Source organism: Ictidomys tridecemlineatus, chromosome 14, assembly GCF_052094955.1.
Source record: "Ictidomys tridecemlineatus isolate mIctTri1 chromosome 14, mIctTri1.hap1, whole genome shotgun sequence".
NCBI lineage: Eukaryota > Metazoa > Chordata > Mammalia > Rodentia > Sciuridae > Ictidomys > Ictidomys tridecemlineatus.
In genome coordinates, this window is record NC_135490.1 from 381,425 (window position 1) to 402,730 (window position 21,306).

Below are 21,306 nucleotides of genomic sequence, written 5' to 3' on the forward strand. Positions count from 1 at the left end.
CTTACATTTATGGATTTCTGTATTTTGAACCAAGCTTGCATACCTAGGATGAACCTCACTTGATCATGGTGCACGATCTTTTTGATGTTTTTGTATTCAATTTGCCAGAATTTTATTGAGAATTTTTACATCTATGTTCATTAAAGATATTGGTTTGAAGTTTTCTTTCTTTGATGTGTCTTTGCCTAGTTTTGGAACCAGGTGATATTGGCCTCATAGAATGAGGACATAGAATGAGTTTGGAAGTGCTGCCTCTTTTTCTATTTCCTGAAATAAACTGAAGAGTATTGGTATTAGATCTTCTTTATAAGTCTTGTAGAATTCAGCTGTGTATCCATCTAGTCCTGGGCTTTTCTTGGTTGGTAGGCTTCTGATGGTGTCTTCTATTTCATTGCTTGAAAATGATCTGTTTAAGCATGGTACTGGCACCAAAACAGGCAGGTAGACCAATGGTACAGAATAGAGGACCCAGAGACTAACCCACAAAATTACAACTACCTTATATTAGACAAAGGTGCCAAAAGCATGCACTGGAGGAAGGATAGCATCTTTAACAAATGGTGCTGGGAAAACTGGAAATCCATATGCAACAAAATGAAATTGAACCCCTATCTCTCACTCTGCATAAAAGTTAACTCAAAATGGATCAAGGACCTAGGAATTAGACCAAAGACTCTGTGTCTAATAGAAGAAAAGTAGACCCTGATCGTCATCATGTGGGATTAGGCCCCAACTTCCTTAATAAGACTCCTGTAGTGCAGGAATTAAAACCAAGAATCAACAAATGGGATGGATTCAAACTAAAAAGTTTCTTCTCGGCAAAAGAAATAATCTGTGAAGTGAACAGAGAGCCTACATCCTGGGAACAAATTTTTACCCTCACACATCAGACAGAGCACTAATCTCTAGGATATATAAAGAACTCAACAAGATAAGCACACCCCCCCAAAATAATCCAATCAATAAACGGGCCAAAGACCTGAACAGACACTTCTCAGAAGAGGACATACAATCCATCAACAAACATATGAAAAAATGCTCATCATCTCTAGCTATCAGAGAAATGCAAATCAAAACTAGTGTAAGATACCATCTCACCCCAGTAAAAATGGCAGCCATAATGAAGACAAACAATAAGTGTTGGTGAGGATGCGGGGAAAAAGGTACACTCATACACTGCTGGTGGGACTGCAAATTAGTGCAGCCAACTATACCCAAAGGACCTAAAAACAGCATACTACAGGGACACAGCCACATCAATGTTTATAGCAGCACAATTCACAATAACTAGACTGTGGATCCAACCTAGATGCCCTTCAGTGGATTAATGGATAAAAAAATGTGGCATTAACACACAATTGAACATTACTCAGCACTAAAAAATAATAAGATCATGGCATTTGCAGGGAAATGATGGCATTAGAGAAGATTATGCTAAGTTAGTCAATCCCTAAAAACAAATACTGAATGTTTCTATGATATAAGAGGGGTGACTCAAAGTGGGGTAGGTAGGGAGAGCATAGGTGGAAAATTACCTCTAGATAGGGAATAGGGGTGGGAGGGAAAGGGAGGGAGAATGGGAATAGCAAGGATAGTGGAAGGAGATGGTCATCATTGTACAAAATTCATGTATGAAGATGGGAATTTGGTGTCAACATACCTTCTATACAAACAGATTTGATAAATTGTGGTATAAGGGTGTATTAAGAATTGTAATGCAAAAAAATTATGAATGTAATGCCCTCCTCTATTGTGATGTATGTAAATAATAATAATAATAATAATAAAGAAATTGATCTGTTTAAATTGTGTATATCATCCTGATTCAATTTGGGCAAATCATGACCCTAGAAATTTGTCAATGCTTTCCATATTTTCTATTTTATTGGAGTACAAGTTTTCAAAATAATTTCTAATTATCTTCGTATTTCTGTAGTGTCTGTTGTGATATTTCCTTTTTTATCACGTATGTTAGTAATTTGAGTTTTCTCTCTCCTCTTCATTAGTATGGTAAGGGTGTGCAAACTTTATTTTTCAAAAGAACCTACTTTTTGTTTTGTCAATTTTTAAATTGTTTCTTTTGTTTCAATTTCATTGATTTCAGCTCTGATTTTATTTATTTCCTGTCTTTTACTGCTTTTGCTGTTCATTTGTTCTTCTTTTTAAGGGCTTTGAGATGTAATGTGAAGTCAATTATTTGTTGAATTTTTCTTCTTTTTAATTTCTTTTTAAGGAGAGAGGGGGGGGAGGAGAGAAAAAATTTTTAATATTTATTTTTAAGTTTTTGGCGGACACATCTTTGTTTGTATGTGGTGCTGAGGATCGAACCTGGGCCGCACGCATGCCAGGCGAGCATGCTACCGCTTGAGCCACATCCCCAGCCCGAATTTTTCTTCTTTTAAGGAATGAACTCTATGCAATGAACTTTCCTCTTGGTACTGCCTGCATAGTGTACCAGAGATTTCGATACATTGTATGGGTGTTCTCATTCACCTCTAGAAATTTTTTAATCTCCTCCTTGATGTCTTTGCAACCCATTGTTCATTTAGTAGCATATTATTTAGTCTCCAGTTTTTGGAGTAGCTTTTATTTTTTATTTTATCATTGATTTCTAATTTCACTCCATTAGAATCTAATAGAATGCAGGGTAGTACCTCTACTTTTTAATATTTACTAGGAGTTGCTTTGTGGCATAATATATGATCTATTTTAGAGAAGGAGCCATGTGTTGATGAGAAGAAAGTATATTTATTTATTGAAAAATGAAATATTCTATACATGTCAGTTAAGCCTAAGTTATTGATTGTATTATTGAGTTCCATAGTTTCTTTATTTAGTTTTTGTCTGGACAGTCTATCCAAAGGTGAAAGAGGTGTGTTAAAGTCACCCAGAATTATTGTGTTGTGGTCTATTTAACTCTTGAACTTGAGAAGAGTTTGTTTGATGAACATAGATGTGTCATTGTTTGGGGCATATAAATTTATTATTGTATGTCTTGTTGATGAATAGATCCCTTAAGCAGTATAAAATGTCCTTCTTTATCCCTTTTGATTAACTTTGGTTTGAAGTCTACTTTATTTGATACAAAGATGGAAACCCCTGCTTGCTTCCGCAATTCATATGAGAGGTATAATTTTTCCCAACCTTTCACTTTTAGTCTGTGGATGTCTTTTCTTATGAGATGAGTCTCTTGGAGGCAGCATATTGTTGGGTCTTTTTTAAAAATCCAATATGCCAGTCTACGTCTTTAGATTGGTGAGTTTAGGCCGTTAACAGTCAGAGTTATTATTGAGACATGGTTTGTATTCCCAGCCATTTTTGTCTATTTTTGGTTTTAAGTTGACTTGGTTTCTCCTTTGATTAGTTTTTCCTTTAGTGAATACCTCCCTTTGCTGATTTTCACTGTTGTTTTTCAATTCCTCTTTATGAAATATTTTGCCGAGGATGTTCTATAGTGCAGGCTTTTGAGCTATAAATTCTTTTAACTTTTGTTTATCATGAAAGGTTTTTATTTCATCATCAAATCTAACTCTTACTTTTGCTGGATATGAGATTCTTGATTGGCATCCATCTTCTTTCAGGGCTAGATATATGATATTCCAGGATCTTCTAGCTCTCAGGGTCTGGGTTGAAAAATCTGCACATAATCTAACTGGTTTTCCCCTATATGTAATCTGATTCCTTTCTCTCTTGACTTTTAATATTCTCTCCTTATTCTGTATGTTAGGTATTTTCATTATGATGTGCCTTGGTGTGGATCTGTTGTGATTTTGTACATTTGGTGTCCTGTAAGCCTCCTGAATTTGGTTTCCCAATTCATTCTTCATGTTTGGAAAATTTTCTGATATTATTTCACTGAATAGATTGCTCACTCCTTTGGTTTGGAACTCTATGCCTTCCTCTATCCCGACAACTCCTAAATTTGGTCTTTTCATGCTATCCCATATTTAATGAATGTTATACTCATGGTTTCTTAGAGCTTCGAGATGTAATGTTAAGTCATTTATTTGTTGACTTTTTCTTCCTTTAAGGAATGAACTCCATGCAATGAACTTTCACTGTGTGAATGCACTTTCACTTGTCCTTTTGTTCTTTTCAAGATTATACATTTTGTCTTCATTGTCTGAGGTTCTCTCTTCCAGGTGGTCTAATCTGTTGGTGATGCTTTCAATTGAGTTTTTAATTTGGTTTATTGTTTATTGTTTCTTTCTTCAAGAATTTGTTTTTGTTTTTTTTTTAAACTTCTATCTTCCTGTTGAAGTCATCTTTTGTTTCCTGTATTTGCTTATATAGCTCACTGTCAAAATGGTCTTTTGCTGCCTGTATTTTCTCTCTTATATCATCCTTTAATTCACAGAACATTTTAATCATGTACCTCCTATACTCCTTCTCTGCCATTTCTTCTGCTGTACTGGCCTTGGATTCTAATAATGTGGTGTCTTGATTTGTTTGGGGCACTTTCTTCCCTTGTCTTCTCATATTGCTTGCGTGTCTTCCCTTCCAGCTCTGTGGATCCAAGGCGTTACTTTTTTTTACCCTGTAGGCTTCTAGTGCCCCTGTAGGGATCCAAGACCTCTCCTTTGAGGTGAAAGAGAATGTTAACAGATACCAATATAAATAATATACAGCCTAAAAACAAATGTTTACTATTAAGACATTTACAGTTTGGTCACAATGTACAGAAATGGTGAATTCAATTATTATCTGCAGTTACAATCTGTAGGTTTGTAAAAGGGTTTACAGTTTCTGACGGGGGACAAAGAACTGTGGGTGAGGAGAGGATGATATGCTGAGGAGGTAGGAGGTGAGGATACAGAGTTATTATATCTTGGGAAGTGTGAAAGAGAAATCTAAAGAGGAAGAATAGCAGCAGGAAAAGGGAGAGGAAGTAATTTTGGGTAAACAAGTAAGTGGGAAGACAGTAGAGTATATAAAACAAAAACACATATATATATTAAGAAAAATAATAAATGTTAAAATATTGTAGAAATTGGTGGGACAAAAGAAAAAAAAGAAAAAAAAATATACAACACAACTGTAATACACTATTCTGATATCCCAGTCCTCAAAATCCTAATTCATGCAGAGTACTTGGTTTTACGTATGAGGGGAGACTAGAGAGGGAGAGGAAAAAAAAATCTTTAAGGAAGAAGCAGGATTGTTTTGGCTGGAGATCAGTGTCTTTCCTGCTTCCCTTCTCATCAATAGGTGGGGTCATCTGTGGTTGGCCGGTATTCCTGCCCTCAGGATGGTGAAGGCCACTGGGGTGTCACTGTGTGGGGCGGTGGCTGCTGGGGAGAGGGGGAGTTAGAAACTGGGTACCTGGCCAGCTAGAGTTCCGACCTGGACCATGAGTTCAGAGGGGATCTCTGTGGCATGCAGCACGTGGCTGCTGGCTGACTTCAGAGCCTGTGTGAAGTTCTCGGTGCAGGCAGGCTACCGTGCATAGGGAACTATCTCTGCCGTTGCAGAGTCCCAAGATGGTGGCAACTGGGAGAGCGCCACTAGATGGGGGTACATACGGGGTGGTGGCCAGAGTTCCCACTTGTGGAAAGCTGCCAGGTGTCCTATGTGGGAGTGGCATTCTTGATTTCTGCTCGGGTGGGTGGCTGAAAGTTCTGTGTAGGGTGCTGCAGCTGATGGTCTTGCTCAGGTATCTGGTAGTCCTGTGTGGGAAGTAGTTGGGAGACCTACTCTGATGCTGAGGCTTCGAACCCTGGACAACATGGTGCTTCCTGCTTTGGGGCAGGAATGCTGCTCGCAGAGAAGCAGTATTCTCACTACTTGAATCCCAGGTCACAGAGTGATACAGAATGCTGCCTCCCTGGGCCCGCCATCTTGGATCCCCCAAGCATACAGTTTTAAACTCTGCTTTCAAAGTAACTGCTAACCTATAAGAAACTGGCTTGTCCTACTGTTTGTTTCAGTATTGCCATTCCAGAGTGCGCTGTCATGAACTGTATCCTTCTGATGCAGAGAATTTTATTATCTTCTCCTTTTGTTTTCTGCATTGTCTCAGCCGGGAGGTGCTAAAAGACACAACCCAGCGTGGTGGCGACTTGTTTCAGGAACAGCTTGGGCCTTCTGTGGGCCCGGGCCCTCAGTCAACTCTGTGGCTGTGGTGGAGCAGTGATGGCTGCAATGGGCAGCACTGGGCACTCCAGCAGCTGCGAGCTTTGGGTGGGTGGCAGGCCAGAGCAGAGGAGCTGAGGGGATGCTCTTTCCTTCTGTGCAGGTGGGTGTATTGGCAGTCAAGAGCCGGCTATTCTTCTACCTGCCCCTGGAGCCGACGGCCTCCTCTAGTCTCTTTCCTGTCTTCCCCTCAGCCAACCCTCCTGGCTGGTCATCTTTGTGCCCTATCTCTCCTGACTTCCTCTCCACCCCTCACCAAGGAAGTCTTCGCCACTGGCCCCTCTCTGCTGTGTTCAGGTGGTCTCCACTCCTCACCTGGATGTTCCCACCCAGGTCTCCTGACAGGGCCACTCACACCAAACCTACTACTTCTTCTTTGCCTACTTGTTTTTCCCACGAGCCAAGGCCAAAGCACCCATCTGCCCTCCCCCTCCCGACCCCACCCAGACCCAGTCAGCCAGCAGATTCCGCTGGCTTTCTCTCCATGATCTGTCTGGACATTGGCCACACCTGTCCTTCGTGCTACTTCACCCTGGCCCATGCTGTGGTTAGCTCTCACCAGGGCCATTATCACAGCATCCCCAACTCCTGGTTTCTGCTCTTGCCCCCTTGTTCTAGCAGCCCAGAGACCTGACACTCAAAGCCTTCCAGAAACTTCCTGTTTCTCTCTGAATAAAGGCTAACACATTGTCATGACTACAAGGCTGGTCAACTCCCAAGTCTGTCATCTTTTCTACCCTCTGTCCTCTGTGCCACCACTCTGGCCTCCTCACTGTTCCTTACTGTGGCTCCTTTTTGCTCCTAACTCAGGGGGCCATTCCTGTCTCAGTCTACACTGGCTACAAGAACACCTGCCTCTGTCTTCCTCCTCCCTATTAGCCTCTTACCCACGAGAACTGCTAGGTATTTTACTTAACTATCTGACTCATTTTGTCTTTCCCACTAGGGTACAAGCTCCTGAGAGCAGACTCTTCATCTGCCTTCTTCACTGTTGAACCTGGGACTTGAGCAGCTCTCCACACAGGAGGGTAAAGAGTCACTGCTCCTCTTTAGTTTCCTCTAAAGAGGGAACTCATACACATGGGGTGGCACTACTGCTATCCCAAACTAGAGCGACCTCTTCTACCCACGAATCAGCATGCATTGCTTCTGCTACTTGCATGCTTATGCCCTAATGTGATTGTTCTTTTGTTCCCTGGCTTGACTTGCTATCTGGCTTCCAGGATGTGAGTCTTGATTTTAGGTGTGCTGTGATTTCAGCTGTCTCCGATCACGGAAGCCTGTGTCATTCTGTCCTGTATCTCCTCACAGCAACCTGTAGTTCCTCTTGCTCACTCACTCAAGTGAATTGCCCAGAGCCTCCTCAGCATTGGATGTGTGCTTGGATCTCACGATCTGGAGATTTCTTAATTACACCCCCCATGGCCCATGGCCCCACACATGGCACTGGGGAGACACGAACATAATGGGTCCAAGCATGTGGCAGTTTGTATGCAGTGGTATTGGAGAAGTACACAAAAGAAAAGTCACCAAATCATCTAACACCCTTTATCACTGGAGGGGTGCAATAATGCACCAAGATCTTTGGTGGGCAGAAAAAATCTACCTTCTGCAAACACAGCAGAAGAGAAGGAAAAGAGGAAGAAATGACTTCTTCTACTTTTTTTTTTTTTAATTGGCTCTAAGAATTGATAGCTTACAAGTCTGGAAAACTAGATGGCATGTATATTTCTGCATATACTATGAGAAATACTTTTACATCACGCAGCGGTACAAAAAGCCTATGTCTCCATGGGATTCTATTCCTCCAAACCATATGTGAATTGTTGTATTTTCTAGCCCATTGCTGTTTTGGTGGGTTTCAGAGGAAAACCTTGACAAGTGTACTGGAGCAGCACAATGAATAATGGTTCAGTACTTACCGGGGGGCATCATGCAGTGCTCTGGGAACATCTCCAGAGCATGCTCCAGTCTCTCAGTGTCTTGCAGAAGCAGCAGCGTTCTCATGTGATCCAGAATGGACACGTCGGAGGGAGACATGCTGTGAGACTCAAGACAGGTGAGCAGCTCTTTAGCACTCTCTGCTGACACAGCGGAATCTGCGTCTCGGGCAACACCTGGAAGAAGTCAGCATTACTGAGAAATACAGTCATAGGTTTGTTTCTGTAAGCTGGAGAGAAATTCTTACCTTTTAAAGAAGCCTCAAACATGCATTCCACCTAAAATGAGACTCAGGAATATAGAAAGCTATCAGGAGAGAGAATCAGAGATCTCTGACAAGTGAACAAAGATAAGAGGCGTCACTATTTGAATGACAATGAAAATCTGGATCTGTTTTTATGTCTGATTTTTAAAAACCTCTTCCAAGTATGACACAAAACTCTATCATGAACACCAGGTAATAAAACCAAGTTCTCCCCAGCCATCTCATATGTCTTTAAAAACCATTTAGGTTAATCAAGGAGAAGCATTCATGCAGGGACCTACCTTCTCTTTTATCTGCTGAAGGCGTGCAAGTGGTTTAGGTGTTGGTCTGTGAAGACAATGTGTGCTTTTTTCTGGTTGCTTCTGAAATTTTTATCACTGCTTTTCAGCTGTTGAACTACAGTATGCTTAGGTGCGGTGTTTGTGTTAACCTTGCTTGAGTCCAAGCAAGGACTGGCGCAATCTGTGACTGTCTCTTTTATCATTTTGGAAAATTCCACTATCCTCTCTAGATACAGCTCCTGGTTGGTCCTTCCTCCTCAACCTTGGATTCCAGCTACATGGGTGTCAGACCTCATTATGTCCATGTGGGTTAGGCTTCTTTATATTTCCCATCCTGACACCCTCATCCTGGGGACTTTCTTTGACCTTTCCCCCCAGCTGCTAATTCTCTTTTATGTTGAATCTGATCTGTTTTTAAACTCATCTTTTAGCTATGAATTTCAGTTATCATATTTCTCAGGTCTAGAATTTCCACTTGATGGTCTTAATGTTATCTAATGTTTTTTACTTTTTCACTTGAACATCTTAATTAAAGTTGCTTTAAGTCTCTGGACAACATTATTATCATGCTCTCTGCTACTCTCTAGGTGGGGTTTTTTGGTTATGTGGTCCAGTCTCTTGGCATGCTGGTAAATGCTCATTTAAAAAAATCACAAAGGTCTTGGGTGATATTTTCCTCCAGAGAGGGCTCAGCCTTTCCTCTGCTATGCAGGGGGGGGGGGGTCAGTATGACCCATCAAGGATGGGACCCACCACAGGGAAGGATGCACCTCTGCTCGGCCTGCTCTGAGGGCACAGCCTGTGGAGCCATGCTCAAGCGTGGAGTGAACTCTTGCATGCTCAGATTCTCGAGGTTACCCAGAGGTCCTGTTACCTTCCATCTCCAGCCTCAGAATTTGGCAAAGGTTTTCAGGGAAACCATCACTGTTGGGCTCTATTCTCTGGGCTCTTTGCTCACTTGTTTCTGAACACCCTAGTTTGATAAATACTCTACTGGTTTGTCTGCCCCCTACCCACCAGGCTCCACTGGATCCTTTCCCCAAACACTCAAATGCCTTACACCCAAGAAATGGCAACTACCTTGAAGGAAAATTTGGTTATGGATGCTGGCTCACTTCCCCAGGGGGTGTCTGGGATTTTGTGTTCTTGGAGCTGGTTTCCTCTGAAGCTTTTGTATTATTTCAACAGATTTAATTTTTTTTTTTTGAGAGAGAGAGAGAGAGAGAGAGAGAGAGAGAGAGAGAATTTTAATATTTATTTTTTAGTTTTTGGCGGACACAACATCTTTGTTTGTATGTGGTGCCGAGGATCGAACCCGGGCCGCATGCATGCCAGGCGAGCGCGCTACCGCTTGAGCCACATCCCCAGCCCAGATTTTTAAATTTTTAATCTCTTTTCTACTTATTTTTGGTCCAACTACTAGTCTGCTACAAGCTCCTCTATAATATAGAGAATGAGATCTCTACTGAGATCTCCAGAATCCTACCTCTACTTGTGTCCTTCTAGTAAACCACTAATAAACATGCAAAGAGAAAAGGTGAATGTCACCTGCAACCACCTCCTGGTTAAGACACATCTATTTAATGGTATTTTTTTTATCACTCTTTTAAATCAGTTACTTACTGCTCACATTATTGTATGGCCAATATTTCTTGATTTGTAAGAACACTGTCAAATGTCTTGCTGGCATTTGGATCTACTAAACTCACCACACTCCCCCAGATCTCCTAGCAGTATCATCCAAATAGGAAAACGGCTGGTTTGGAGCACCTGGGTTCTGGGTCCGACCACACTGTGTGTGGTCAGCACTGGCTTCTTTCTAGTCCTGAGTTGTGTTGTTCAGAAAGCCTTATGCAAATGTGAGCAATTGTTGTCCTTGGGAATAACTCAATTTTTATTTCTCATATACTCTATCAATACAAATATTCACTCAAAAAATGTTTATTGAAAACAAATCAGTAAGTTACATGTGAAAGAGTAAAACACATGTGTCCTAAGGAGAGAGTCGTGCTTCTTTTACTTCTCTAATAGCTTATGAACAAACAGAAAATCAAAATCTCCAAACTGGATTTAACTTTATTTAGAAAAACACTACTGAAGGGAAAGTGAGGAACAAGAGATGGTGGGTGAAAAATGAAAGATCGAGACCAGGCAGAGATACACACGAGAGAGTTCATTTGTCAGAGCTGACAATAAAGGCCATTTCTCTGTAGAAGAGAGAGGCTAAACAGGATTGAGTTCTGGGACTTTTATGGGGAGGCTCAGGAATCGGAGCTGGGTGGTCCTGATGGGGGGCTGGTTAGGGGTGGGGTTGGTGTGAGGCTCACCTTGGGCGGAAAGCGAAACATTTTCCTTAAAATGGCTGTCACTTAAGATGGCCATCCAGATGCTAGGAAGGACCTTATAACGACACAACATGAATGTTTCCCAAACCTGATTTTGGAGGAATGAAGAACAAGCCCATCCATCTTGGAGCTGCTGCTCCCCTGCACTGGTGGTGCTGCTGCTCTAGGCAATCCCCCTTAGGCCACAAGGAGGAACAACACAGCACAGTAATGTGCTACTTCTGCTCTCTGGTGGAAAGAATGCAAATTTTCTGATTTTTTCCCTTTGAAACTAATTGTTTACTTTGAATTTTCTAATGCATTTTACACTACAAATGTTTAAGTATTTTACTGTATTTGTTTTTTCCTAAATATGAAGTGGATGCTATTATTCAAAGGAAAGCAGGAAAAGACATACCATCATAGAAATAAATTTCCTGTGTTGATTTCAGAAAGTTCAGGATGCCCTCTGCCTTTCGACTGTGAACCTCCACGTCTTCCTGGGTGATGGCTGCGTCTTCTTCTTGGCTGGCCTCTGCTGAGGCGGCCTCCTTGCCGTCCTGGACCCCTCGTGTGGCACCCCTCGGGTCGTCCTGTTCACTGCCGCTCTCCTCAGGCTGGTACAGGAAGCTGACACCAGTGGCCCTGCTTACGACGCCAGCTGCTTTCTTCCTTCTGATTTGCCGCTTCTTTTTTAGCTTCCTTTTCTTATTTTTGCTCATTATGGGGCCATCTGTCGGCTGTGGCTGTATTTGTTGTAAAAGATTCTGCTGTTTCTCTAATTCTGCCAGTTCTATATGAACATTATTAGGATTCTTAAATTTTTTCTTTGGTTTATGCTTTCTAATTCTTCTTCTTTTTGACTGACCATGAGGATCCTGATCTGTTTTTAAAAAAAGCATATAAAGAGTATTCAATGTACTTGAACCATAACAAACATATTAGGTTAGCGCAGCAGGATGGTACCTGCCCATAATACCAGCGACTCTGGAGGCTGAGGCAGAAGGATTGCAAATTCAAGGCCTGCCTGGGCAATTTAGGGAGATCCTCAAAATAAAAAAATTAAAAGGGCTGGAATGTTGCTCACTGGTAGAGAGCCCCTGCATTCAACGCCCAGTACTGAAACAAAACATGTATTAGGTATTTTCATTGGGATTTTATAATTTTATTAGAAAAAGAATTTAAATTATTTGCTTCTGATTCTCAACCTTTCCTCACAATAATTATGCTACCAAGATCCTGGGATTGAGCAGTCTACAATTCCCTCCCCTCAAACAAAGTCACATATAGACATATACACACAGCTGTTACAATTATGACACCTAGAATGTTTTTAAGGATATAAGAGTTGGTGGTTATTAGGTGTAAAATTTCATTCTGATAGCCATAGGAAATTTTTCATGAATTTTTGTACTGTTTACATTTTAATAAAAATCATTCAACTTTTTACTTGCGAAAACTAGAAAACAAGCAGTCTTTGGGTAGAAAAGTCCTGAGATGTATTATTTGCCAATTTTCCTGATATAAATATTTCCAGTATGACTGACTGCAAACTGCCACTGTGACACCATAGAATGGGAGAAGAGATTCACACCCGAGTCTCATGTGCTGGAGGGAGCAGCACCTCACCTGAAGGGTACCAGAAGTAGAAAGGAGGGAGGGAGGGCTGGGGAGGGGGCTCAAGCAGTAGCACGCTCGCCTGACATGCACGGGGTGTTGGGTTCGATCCTCAGCACCACATAAAAATAAAAAAATAAAGATGTGTCCACCGAAAACTAAAAAATAAATCTAAAAAAAAATAAAGGAGGGAGGGGCACACCGCTCGATGGGGGTGGGGTACAGTGTCAAGAATGGGGCACAGCAATCCAGAAGGGCACACAGTGTCAGCCAGAAGCACCAGTAAGGAGAAATGTGGATGTATAAGTCACTGTTAGCATAAGGAGGGTCTCGGATGAGTGGATCAGGCAAAGTTTACAGATCATGACACCAACAATCAAGGGTGCATATGGAAAGGAAGAAAAGGTGATGTAAAATCCTGCACATGTGTGCCCCCTTGAAGGTCGTCAACCACGCAGAGCTAATCGGTACCATATTGTGTGAAGGACACTCATGCCTTCTTCAGGCCCTGTCGGAGCAAGTCAGCCTCTGTAAAGCTTGCCACTGCACTTTGCAGTGGTTGGGTTTTCAGACGACTCTCATTTCTAGGAAGTTCTTGTTCAATTTTCTAAGCCACATCTCACCCCATGACAGATCCCTATGAGAAATCAAGATTAAGTAATGTACATGAAATTTTTGAAATACTGTATGAAGGCCAGATATTTTTAGATTGGACAAAAACATGTTTTCCTATGATTTCTACTGAGTCTATACTAATTTCCCTTCTGAAATTAGAATATGTCTAATTTGTCTTTCATGTTAAATTCTTCAAAACTGCTCTTACAATCCACCCAAGTTTTCTCAATAAACTCAACAGGGAGCCGCCTGGCCAAGTGCTAGGGGACAAAGCTGTGGTCACAGAACACAGTGCGCTTCCCCTGCCTATACATCACAAGTCGGTATGCAGCCTAACTGCCATCAAGTTGACTAAGCAGGCACATCATGCTTACAGACATGCAATGCAAACTCTAATATCCACTGAGCTCATCTCTCATCTGACCCAGATGCCCTCTCCAGCCTTGTGTTTTGTGGCATTGTCAGATCAGACACTGTGTGACGGGAATGAAAGATGACTGATTCCACTGCTATTTTTGAATGAGAGTTCCCAGTTTTCTCCTGAAATACTTAGCAACCGTATCTATGAAACCTACTGCTATCTCAAACTTGGCAGGGAGCCAAAACTCCTTCTCATAATATCATGATACAGGATTACGGTCCAGCACATAGTTAGCGTATTTCACTGCTTTCCTTCAATCACCAATGGATTTTTGAATACAATATTTTCCCATTTCATCTGCAAGTGTGAGAATCGGTGTCAGGCACCTGCTAATAAGCGCAGCCGGCAAACGAATCCTGAGTGCAAATCTCTCTGAAAAATAGTCGACCCTTGAGATGGTCTAAAAAATACTAATATTAAAAAAATTTTATTCCCTAGGTTCAGTTTTGAAAAGACAAAAATTTCTTTTTGTTGGTGTCTTTTTAAATAAAAACATACTTTACTTCATTAATTTGGATGAGAGATTCCACGAGTGTTTCATAACCCCAAAGGAGGCCCAGTGGGGGTCAGAAGGAGCGCCCTGACACCCACTAAGGAGAGCAGTCGGAAGCAGCTCTGGGGTGCTCTCCACACTCCTCCCTGGCTGGGCCAGCTCCCAGCCACGGAGCTCACGTCAGTTTCATCCTGGGTGGCTCCTTTTCTCTTTTTAAGGGGTCAGACTGTAATATAAAGGGTTGTCCTATTGAGAATGATGATACTAATGATCTATTTTAAAAAGACTATAAATCAGACCTCAAAAAGTGGACGTGGCAAAAAAAATGCTCTGGAACAATATTTATCAATTTTCTCACATAAATTTGTGTGGGCACTTAATATAGATTTATTTTTATTATTTTATTTATTTTTAAATTTTTTTTAGTTGTAGATGAACATAATATCTTTATTTATTTTTTATGTGGTGCTGAGGATGGAACCCAGTGCCTCACATGTGCTAGGCAAGTGCTCTACCACTGAACTACAACCCCAGCCCTATTTTTAAAAAAAAATTTTAAAAAATTTCTATTATTTTATTATTATTTTAATACACCTTTAAAAAGAGTTCAAACCAAGGAACTTAGAACTCACACTCAAAGACAAATTATACACATTGCTCTTTAAAAGTAACATCCCAGAAATACTCAGGTGGCTCCCCTGTAATGTGTAGGATGAAGTCCAGTGATTCTATTTCTAGGCTAATAAACGGCATTTCTCTTTCTACAATGAAAAAGTGATAAAAACATTTGTTTTGTATTGAGCATGATCAAGTGAATAAAATGGAAAGAAAACAACATTAATCAAAAACCAAAATCTGTTCAAAAACAGAGCAGTGGAGAAGATAAAATAAATAGAAACCAAAGACCTCATTTTATAAATTCCATTTACATAATGGGACTCAATTTCCATTTTTTTTTTTTTTGGCAGGGGGGGTGGGGGGGTGGTATCAGGGATTGAACTCAGGGAAACTTGACCACTGAGCCACATCCCCAGCCCTATTTTTATTTTATTTAGAGACAGGGGGTAGCACTGAGTTGCTTAGGGCCTCACCCTTGCTGAGGCTAGCTTTGAACTCACGATCCTCCCCAAACCGCTGGGATTACAGGCATGTGCCTACAGGCATGGGCCGCCAAGCCCGACTTAATATCCATTCTTAAAGAAATGTTGACCTCAACGACATACTGCTGTTGAGTTCTTGATGAGTAAATACTGACTTGGAGGCCACAGGTTGGCCCAGAAAATGAGAATACAACAGGCTACCTCCCTGATCACAACAGATGAGGAGATGACCCCACACAGCCACGGTGACCCTCCACTCCACCTAGTGTTGCCAAAAGCTTGGGCCTTGTCCCTGATGCCAATCCAATAATGATGACACAGTTTCGAGAAAAAGATTTATTGCTTTGCTAGCAAAGGAGAAGCACAGAGGACTTCTGTACCAAGGGCTGTGATTCTGCCATCAGCAGGAACAGGGGGCTTTTTTTTTTTAATATTTATTTTTTAGTTGTAGTTAGACACAATACCTTTGTTTTATTTATTTATTGTAACGTGGTGCTGAGGATGGAACCCAGGACCTAGCAGGCACTTTACCACTGAGCCACAACCCCAGTCCAGCACGGGGGGTGGGGGGGGGTGGGGGGTGGTGGGGGGGGGGTGGGGGGGGTGGTGGTTAAAGAGATGATTTATAGGCTACATTGCACGTGTTCTCTGCTGGTGTTGTAATTCACTTGTTAATTTGGGAGACAAGTCATTTCTGAGATCTTTTAGTGCTATCCCCAAAGTCTGGATTACTTTGTTCCTATAATAGGTATAAAGTCAAGGACAGATAACACTGTCTAAAATGGGGAAGAGAAGTAACCCTGTTTCCCTTGAGATTAGGAAAGGGTAGAGATTAGGCAGGAGCATGGATAGAGGAAGAGAAAGAAGCATCTTAAAAAGACGTCGCAGGGGCAGAGCACAGCGTGGACTACTGTTATACCACCTCTAGGCCACACCCCCAGCCCTTTAAAAAAAAGTTTATTTTAAGACAGGTTCTGGCGAGGTCACCCAGGTCGGCCTTGAATATAAATCCTCCTCCTCACCCTCCCAAATTGTTGGATTACAGGTGTGTGCTACACACTCCCATTAACATTTAAAGTACTGTTCTCCATCAATTCACAATAACTTCCCAGTTGGGCTTTGGAGGATGGAAGGATAGACATGTGGAAGGAGGGGAAAATAGCAAAAAAGAAATAAAAGGTTTGATGCTCAATGACCTAGAGATAAACTCAGGCTGTTTTTACGTGAATGTGAGTTCCTCTCTCTTACCAAGACTTCAGCATTATCCATTTTCAGCCCAGCCACATCCAGCTTGGTCTAGAATTCCTTCTAACCCTTCATAGGCTGCCATTCTCTTCCCAGCCGAGCTCCTGATTAGCTTTCTAGTCAACGTGGGCATCATTCCCTGGCCTCCCTCTTTTCTATGCACCAGATCCGCGCCTCCCCCAAGCCCAGTTGTCATCATTCCAAGGTTAAGATCTATGTGATTCCTTTGTTCTCCTGTCTGGCCACAGGGAGGATCACAGGGTGCTTGGGTAACCTACTATCCACACTGGACAAGAGCAAAGGCAATACCAGTATAGTCTTTTTGAGAATGAAAGATGGGTAGATAGGGCACTTAGTCATGCTTTATTTATAGCATGTCAGAATAAGGGGGTACAACAGAGTTGTGTGGCTCCAGTGTGGATCAGTGAGTCAGATTCTAGCCCCAGTCTGAGATGCAGTGACCAAGGCCTCAGCCCATGGGCTGTGGAGTGGGGACACCACAGCCCCAACTGTGCTGAAAGCTCCTGGTGGAACCCTGAGTAAGTTTAGTCATGCAGCTCCAAAGAAGGTTAACACGAAAGGCCCAGCTTCTGGACCGGGAGAGTCCCTGTCCTCACCCACTTCCTAGGGCAGACACTGCTGACTGCCCTGCAGCTTCCCAAGTGTGCGTTTGTTTCTTTCTTTCTTTTTTAAACTCTGCCCACTCCCACCCCGTCCATGCTGGGATTGAACCCAGGGGCTGGCGCACGCCAGGCAAGCACTATACCACTGAACCACCCCCATCCCAGCTTCCTAAGTTCTGCCAATGGGCCCAAGCAGTGATGAAGGAAAGAAAAGTAAAGAAAGCTTAGCTCTTTAGATGCCAGGAAGGTGCCTGCAGACAGAGTCAAGGAAAAAGGACCCCGAAAGCTTTATTTAGACCACTGTAAGCCCCTCTCTGGTTCTTCCTTCCTACTGAGACCAGCTCTAAGGCACATGTGATCTTGTGAGGCAGCCTAACACTCTGCACTGCATCTCCCAGCTCCCTTCTCAAGTGACTTGCTCCAGTGTTTGGAGGCATATAACTCAATTCTTCACACCAAGAAAATGAAATCTACAGGAAAATGGGCACGTGGAAAGCAAGGATGGAATTTACACAGAGGTCTGGCTAGTTACAATCTGAGAAGCACACAGTTTGAACTTACCATCCCCAAAACACACCTCCCAGACATGCTAATTTTAAAAATAATCTAAATTTGTCAAAATTCTCTGAGATACTAATCATCACCTACTTTCTGATGAAATGCTGGAGTAAGAAGCTGTACCATGTTACAATAAAACAGGCTCCAGTTACAGAGATGATTTAGCTTTTAGTTCCCAATGACATTGAAAAAATACATGGAATCTTAATAGTATAAGAAAGAAGTTGGGTTAAAACACAAGTCTAGACACTGACTTTTTCATGATTTTAAATGTGGATGCCTGGTGGAAATTAGAAACCATCATGGGAAAGACTGATTTGTCATCAGAAGTGAAGTGTACATATCTGTTGTGAGCTAAATATTTACTTTATAAATACTTAATATGTATGTAAACAAATATATATTACTGAATCATTTTTAAAAAGATCAGTTCTGTAACAGGGGTTCATCTGATGCTCTGATTATATCCGCTGTGGCTTGGAAACTTACACTTTTTCTTCTTTTTCCTAACTGTCTTCTTCTCTGACCTTCTCCCGGCCCTGATCTTCTTTTCCCTCATCTTTTCTTTCCTAATCTCATTTTCTCTGAATCACCTCTTTAAAAGCCTCCAGTTTCTGCTGATGGGCAGAACCCCAGCCTTTGGGACAGGAGTCCCCTGTGTTTCCCCTTTGCTAACAAATAAACCTTTTTCCCCCTTTTTCTTAAGATATGTCCTCATTATTTAATATCAAGGTACAAGTGCTTAAATAGATTAAACATAGCCTTGAAAAAGGAAGGAAAAGACAAGGGTGAAGTGCAGGCTCTCGGGACTCAGCAGACAGGCTGGAGTCTTCTTTAAGGGGACCCAGTGGAGAGCCTTTCCCAAGCTTCAGAGCAAAGCAGGGCACAGCAGCCTTTCTTTTGAAAAACAGTATTGTATGCTAATAAAAATATATGACATGCAATCAATAAAGTCAATGTCAAGTTCCACTTATTTTCTCCTTTAATGTTAGGTCATCTCTCAGGCGATGGTACACACACAGGAGCCATCTACACAAGGAGAATGCAGCTCATGCAGAGTCAACGACAAGCTTATCATTCTGTCTAAACCAACCCATCCTTTGTTTACTAGGAACAGTTTGTTAACTAACAAGCACCAGCTCAGATTTCATGTCCTATCTAAACTCTCCCAATTGCCCGATCCTTTCTGTTCCCACAGCACATGGTCCAGGTACTGATAACAGTTGCTACTTACTGGCAGAAACTGTTTTTTCTACATACTGACCTACCACCTCTCCATGAATAAGGATCGTACAACTTCGTTTTCCTTCTCCTTCTCTTCTCCCTACCCTTCCTCTTCTTCATTTTTCTTGAAAGGGTAGGATTTATTCAAGTGAGAAGAGACAGAGCTCCCACAGGACGAGAGGAGACCTGACAGAGGCTGCCCATATCTCCGACTTCTGACTACAAGGTTCCCCACAAACAGCTTAGATTTAGATGCCATAGAAGTAGATACGGAGCAATAACAGGACAATCCTTGCACTCTGAGAGTCAAAAGCAGAAGTGGCTTGTTGGGCTTGGGTTGTGGCTCAGTGGCAGAGCACTTGCCTAGAATGTGTGAGGTACTGAGTTCAATTCTTAGTACGGCATATAAATAAATAAAATAAAGGTTCATTGACAGCTCAAAAACGAATTAAAAAATTTTGTTATCTTCTCCACAAATAACGACTCAATTGTGCCGCAACCCGGCTGGGCACAGAAACACAGCTGCGCGGCGCGGGCTCCGCCGGGCTCCGAGGCGCCTCAGCCTCGCCACCTTCCTGCTGGGCACCTCGGTGCTTGCGCTGCCGCTGCTCACGCGCGCCGCCTGCAATGCCGCAACCCGGCTGGGCACAGAAACACAAACCATTCGAGCAGAAACAAAGTTTTATTTTAAAAAGGCTGCCAGTGATTCGTGTGCGTCCTGCTAGTGAGCCGGTCCACACACGTGTCTGTGTCTACCGGAACCGGGGGCCGCACCTCCCCCGGAAATACCCTCCTACCATCCTTCCCCAACCAATGGGAGCTCTCCGGGAGTCCCGTAACATGAGTCCCGTCACAGGCCGAGGTGAACAGCAGGAGTCCAATTTCCATATGAATGTAAATCTTAACATAATCATATCATCTCAATGGCTAGCTGGCAGTCACCTAAAACAAAGGTGCCATGTATCATAATACTTTTGCTGTGGCTCCTAGCACAATTGTCTTTGGAGCTCAACCCATTTAAATTTACAGCAGCTGAGTTACTTGTTGATATCCCCATTTACAAAAAGGTACTCTCTTACTCTGGGTTTCTCTCTCCCAATCAGACTGATAAGGATTAAGTTAGGTAGGAATACTGGGTGCCCATGATTTTACTGAGAGCCCTTGACAGTGAAGGAGTTGATCTACATCACACAGCCAGTGCTACTACAACCTAAAACAATGCAGTGAGTCCCAGGATTACTAGGAACCCAGAAGCCATGGACCAAAGTGTGCAAGAGAGCCACCTGGTGGAAATGGAGTATAAAGCCATCAGAATACGGTCAGTCGTCTCCGAGTAGAAGAGATTTATCAACTTGTCTAACTCACTGCCTAACTGTTAACCTTTGTGAACACTAGTGTTTCTGAGTAGGCTGTGATTGCCCTGGGATTAAGGACTGACTGAAAATATAAATGCAATGAAATTTACATTGAAAACTCACAGACTCATACTGCTTCCCTGTTTCAAGATTCAGCAGTCTTATGTAAATCCTTCCACCACAGTCCAGCTGCAGGGCCTAACCTTGGACCCTCACGGAGGACTGCTTATCTTACGCATTGTGCAACAGGGAAGTCCTAACACTGAATGCTATGTTTTGGGACAAAGTGCTGTCAGAACACTGGTAAGTGCAGTTTCCTTGTTCCTTTGACAAGAAGTTTTTTCCCTGCTGGTGTGGGGCTGGACTACGAGGCAGTTTCTGGACTCTTGGTGTCTTAACTTCTGTAAGGTAATACGTATGTATTACCCCTGGCTTATCATGACTGTTACATGTAACTGTTACATGTACCCACTATAAAAGCTATTCTTGCTGCTGAACCAGGAGACTACTACTGGTTCTCTAAAACCATTTCTGGACGGGTTTTTCTGTGCCCTCAACCTCCCCACTGTTGATGAAGGAGGGTTAAGCCCCCCAGCACAGTCCATTTCTGTACAGTGTCCATGTTGAGTATAACAACCGTATGAATTTTTGCCACACCAGAAAAATTTTCCTTTCATATTTCATGAATAATTTTTAAGAATAAGGAACAGATAGTGATAAAGATATTGTACAAATTCCATGGGAAATCACATGTAACCAGTAAACAAATTTGTATCCCTGCAACAAGTGAGAATAGGTAGGCCCGAGGGAGCTGCCAGGCCACGAACCACTTACCTGCAGTCTGCAGAGGGTGCTGGCTGGGAGGCAGCCATCCTTCCAGGAGCATTCTCTTGCCCCTAGTACTTGAGGAAAGAAGCCTTGATGGGTTCTGCCCTGTGAGGCTCAAAGCTTGGTCAGGTCACTCACTGGCCTGCTGATTTGTTCTGTGCCTGTCAGATGCTTCTGTTCAGTTCCTCACCTTCTGTTTTCTCTCTCCTTGCTCTTTTACTTCTTTCTCATCTAATCCCTCGTTATACAGACTAGAAAAGTGAGATCCAGATGGCTGAAAGGTA

The 21,306-nt window shown here is 42.4% G+C and overlaps 1 protein-coding gene across 4 annotated transcripts in view; it reads right to left on the reverse strand.

Annotated features, from left to right (window-relative positions):
- Positions 1-21,306, reverse strand: part of Erich1 (glutamate rich 1) — a 136,719-nt gene that overhangs the window by 68,150 nt on the left and 47,263 nt on the right. For all 4 annotated transcript variants that reach the window (XM_078030723.1, XM_078030722.1, XM_078030721.1 and 1 more), the window contains exons 4-5: positions 11,362-11,826; positions 8,055-8,249 (exon numbers count right to left, since the gene is read on the reverse strand). In XM_078030723.1, the coding sequence (XP_077886849.1) occupies positions 8,055-8,249; positions 11,362-11,826 (660 nt within the window). The remainder of the gene's footprint in view (positions 1-8,054; positions 8,250-11,361; positions 11,827-21,306) is intronic.